This window comes from Maylandia zebra, unplaced genomic scaffold (genome assembly GCF_041146795.1).
Source record: "Maylandia zebra isolate NMK-2024a unplaced genomic scaffold, Mzebra_GT3a scaffold11, whole genome shotgun sequence".
In the NCBI taxonomy this organism is placed as follows: domain Eukaryota; kingdom Metazoa; phylum Chordata; class Actinopteri; order Cichliformes; family Cichlidae; genus Maylandia; species Maylandia zebra.
In genome coordinates this window covers 6003834-6007716 of record NW_027490041.1, presented here as the reverse complement: position 1 = coordinate 6007716, position 3883 = coordinate 6003834, and the positions used below count along the sequence as shown (strand labels likewise).

Genomic DNA, 3883 nt, shown 5'->3' with positions numbered 1-3883 from the left:
CAGCAGGCACAGCCCCTCGTCCACCTCTTGGTGGAGCGACTCCTCTGCCTCCGGCAGGTATAGACCCTCGCCCGCCTCGTCCTCGGCCTCCGATTGGAGCGGCTCCTCCACCGCTCCCGGCAGGAGCAGCCCTTCACCCGGCTGCTCCTCCTTAGTTTCTGTTCCCGTGTCCCACGTTTCATCGTTTCATGTCGAGTCAGCCCTGTCTCTCTGTTTCCTGTGTCTCCCCAGTCAGCCCCGCCTCCCTCGGGCACTCATGTGTGATACAGAGTAATAAACCTGACTACATTTGTTACACTCTCTTTATTACCTGTTACTTTAAAATTCATACACTAATTATGTCTGCCCATCTCTCTAATGTCAAGGTCAAAGGTCAACATCCCAGTGACATAAGAATAATCCCAAAGGGGCAAAGGCAGCGGTTAATTTAGCACATTTAGCATTAAGGGTACAGCAAGGATATACTTTTACTTATTGCGGCAGGGGTGTGGTCTCTGGCCTGCTGCAGTGGAGGCTGGTGGCGGGACGTTGGACGGCACAGGTGAGGGTGATGGAGCTCATGACTCTCCCCTTTATAGTGACGGAGGAGACTGGCGTGGGGGAAGCGTGTAGTGGAGGAAGCCGAGGAGAGAGCTGGTTTCTGGCTACAAAGACGGCGTCAAACCAGAAAAGATTGCTCGTGGTCAAATAATGTGTCAATCACCTGTGAATCAAACTGTGTGTGGCTCAGTTCATGTCACAGTGTTGTTTAGTATATCTTCACTTGTCTCACTCTCCTTCTGTTCTGTCCATCAGGACGATCCTCAGCGCTTACACAGATCCCCCATCGATGTTTTGGATCCAATCAGTGATCAGTTCTACGAGGAGGCCTGGATGTTCACCAGCGCTCGCTACACCTCCATCTACCAGAAGGTGAGTGTACTCCTTTGTACTCAGATTAACATTTTACTTCTTAAAATACATTTTCATATATGAGCTTTCTATTATTTCATGGGCCATTTAATCAATATTAAAATTACAAGCATATCAACAAAGGTGAAGCTGGTTTTTTCCACTTGCTGTCACACAGTCATGGAGGAATACAATAAATACATAATCAGTCATAGATCCTGAACAATGACATTAAAAGAAAGTCTGTGGCTCTAAAAACTAAACAGTATAAAGACATGCTCCAAGCTGCTGTTTCTCTCCTACTCCTCTAGGTTTTCCACTGTCGGCCATCCAGCGATGCTGGAGGGCTACCTGGCCAATGCTGGCCTACACAAAGAGGTCCCGGCTCGGAGGAGCTGAAGAAGATCCTTGCCTTCCTCGTCAGTTTCCTCTTCAGTTCCTATCCCAACAAAACCTTCTTGCACCTATTAGCTCCAAAGAGGCTATGGTGCCCGTGGAGGTCTGGACCTGAGGCCTGTGCTCATCACGTGGATAGAAAACACTCTGACACCATTCTGGAGGTCTGATGGGACTCTGACCAAAACACAGATGAAATAAAACTTGTGGCTGGAGCTTTTAAAATGACTTTTTCACCTCATAGATTAATGCTCATGATTGCATGTTAGCAAGACAGCATCTCCCCAAGGTGAAACTCTCAGGAGACATTTACTCTTAAACTGTAATCTGGTTGAGACTACTTGAGGAGATCTTAGTAGCGAGTATGTGGATTTAGTCTCTTCACCAACAGCAGACAGACCCATGCCAAGAAAGCAGACATGTTCTCAAAGAAAGCCGAGAGCAGAGATTGGAAAAAGCTAAAAAGAAAAAGCTGCAGCTTCAGACGACTATCTGCCTGTAAGGCTGAAAAAGTCCAGTTACGCTCTATTTTGGAAAAGCTCCCAGTTTTGGTAACCTGGACTTTTATTTCCCCTCTTCTGCTACAGATGTTGACTGTGACCTCAGAGGCCAACTGGACCACACAGCTGCAGCAGGAGTGAGGGAGAGGAGTCTTCATCCAGCTTCAAAGAAAACATCCAGGTAAAGTGACGTGGATCAGCGGATAAAGCCGTCTCCACTTTCAAAGGAGATCCTCTGAGAGAGAGACTCTCTGAGCCATTTTAGCCTCAAATTATAGGACTTTATAGTACAGCAACACTTTTAAAGGACAAAAATAACATAAACTGTGACTGTAATACAAACAAAGTATTGCATGTGTTTTTAAAAGTGTTCCTCCGATGGGCAGGATATCACTATTAGACTGTCCCACCAGCCAACTTCAACAAGAGACCACAGCAGCATTCAGTGATCAGCACAGATGTTCCTCTAACACTCAGCATCTGATCCCTGTTGGTCTGTGTGCTTCTGCTTTTGCTCAGTTAGAAACCCTGCAGCAACCCGACCCAAAACTGTGTCTTCTTGTTGGCCTCAACGTTGAAGTGTCAAACGTCCAACATCTGGAAAGGAAACCACGCCAGTGTACTGTGATGTTTCACCAACATGTGGCAGACGCTGGTCCTGCCTTTCATGCTGACATCAGCAGAGAGCCCCGCCTACCTCAAAGCCTCCCCTGTCATGTATTGATCAGGATGATTATGAAGATGAGCGAGTGCAAATAAGACTGTAAAAGTCCACGAGCAGAATGTTTGGATGCTTTCTGATGATTCATGAATATCATGAGAGTGTTTGTGTGTTTTGTCTTTTCTTTGCTGACGTTTGTTACTAACAAAGACAATTTACGCTCTGTGTGTGTTTTCATCCTTACCAGCCGCACTCTAACTGCAATGAAGGAAACAAACTGTAGAAATGGTCGACTCAGTGACTTCATAAAATATTGAAGTGGTTCAGGTAGAGCCAGTTTTTAAATGACCATGAACACTGACCGTATTGTATCTGTACAGCATGTTTTTCTATTAGACAGATTTGTAACAGAGGCCTTGCTCTCAGTAAGTTTGAAATCCTTTTCTGATTTCTTTTGTAATCTCTGATCTTTGTGTATCCTGCTCAGTTTGCATGCTGCCTGTAGGAGTTTCTGTCTTTGTATTTGAAGAGAATTCATTGAATATACTCAGCTGCTTCCCTTTGGTGCCTCACACATCACTGAAGTTTTTCAGTGTCCAGTTATTTGTTTTTAATAGCTGTTTGAATTCTCTGTATGTTTGACCCTGTAGACTGTTTAATGGACTGCTCGTCTTCCTGTTTGTAACCACTGCCTGTTTAAGACTAAAGATTTGGATTTTTGACTTTAACACAGCCTCTGCGTGTCGTCCCTTTGTGTCCTCGTCCTCTGTGAATGTGTCACAGATGTTTCCATGATAATAACACAGCTTTCCCACAGTGGCTTGCAGCAGCATTTATTCACAGCACATTTGAGAAAGGTTCAGATTAACTCGATGAGTTTATATTCAGAATGATTCTGACAGTGGGCCACTGTGAATTGTGATCTTTCATCAGGTCAATGTTTAAGTTCAGTATTTCAAAGCAGGAGCTATGAACAGTCATCATGTTGGCATTAGAATTATTATTATTAATCATTATTAATAATGTCGTTACTCATGTATAACTTTGATTAGTATACATGAATTTTATCAATAGTCAAAATAATGAATAATTCATGTATAACTTTGATTGTGTTTTGTATATTAATTATATTTAAATAGAGATGTTGACCCTGTCTCTACAGTAGCATCAGTGTAACATACATTATTGGTCCAAGCTGTCATAAATGGGGAGCCTGATCCTTTATTATGAAAACATGACGAGTATTTTTCTTGTCAGTTGGGAAGAAGTTGGTCTTTTTTTCCTTCTTTTTGCTCAGTTTGTCTTTTCTTTGATAATTGAAACTCTGATCAAACCTACTCATGTTCACAGCATGTAAAAGCAGCTGACAGTCCGTGGCATTGTTGTTTGTAGAGGTGCAGTGTAGTGGGAGCATAAATCAAAAGAAAACAGTAAC

At 43.3% G+C, this 3883-nt stretch overlaps 1 protein-coding gene across 3 annotated transcripts; it reads left to right on the top strand.

Moving 5' to 3' along the window:
- The first annotated feature begins 598 nt into the window (after window positions 1-598).
- LOC143415988 (phospholipase D1-like) lies at window positions 599-3496 on the top strand. Of its 3 annotated transcripts, none has more exons than XR_013096413.1 (4): window positions 599-912; window positions 1203-1785; window positions 1875-1968; window positions 2307-3496. XR_013096413.1 is itself a non-coding variant. In XM_076881352.1 (4 exons), exons 1-3 carry the CDS (start codon window positions 691-693, stop codon window positions 1926-1928), a joined length of 525 nt encoding a protein of 174 aa, XP_076737467.1. In that variant the 5' UTR covers window positions 599-690; the 3' UTR covers window positions 1929-1968; window positions 2311-3496. The 3 variants fall into 3 exon arrangements, 2 of the variants coding, with proteins under 2 accessions (XP_076737467.1, XP_076737466.1); XM_076881352.1 differs by having other exon boundaries at window positions 1203-1451; window positions 2311-3496; XM_076881351.1 differs by having other exon boundaries at window positions 1203-1451; window positions 2307-3495.
- The last annotated feature ends 387 nt before the right edge of the window (window positions 3497-3883 follow it).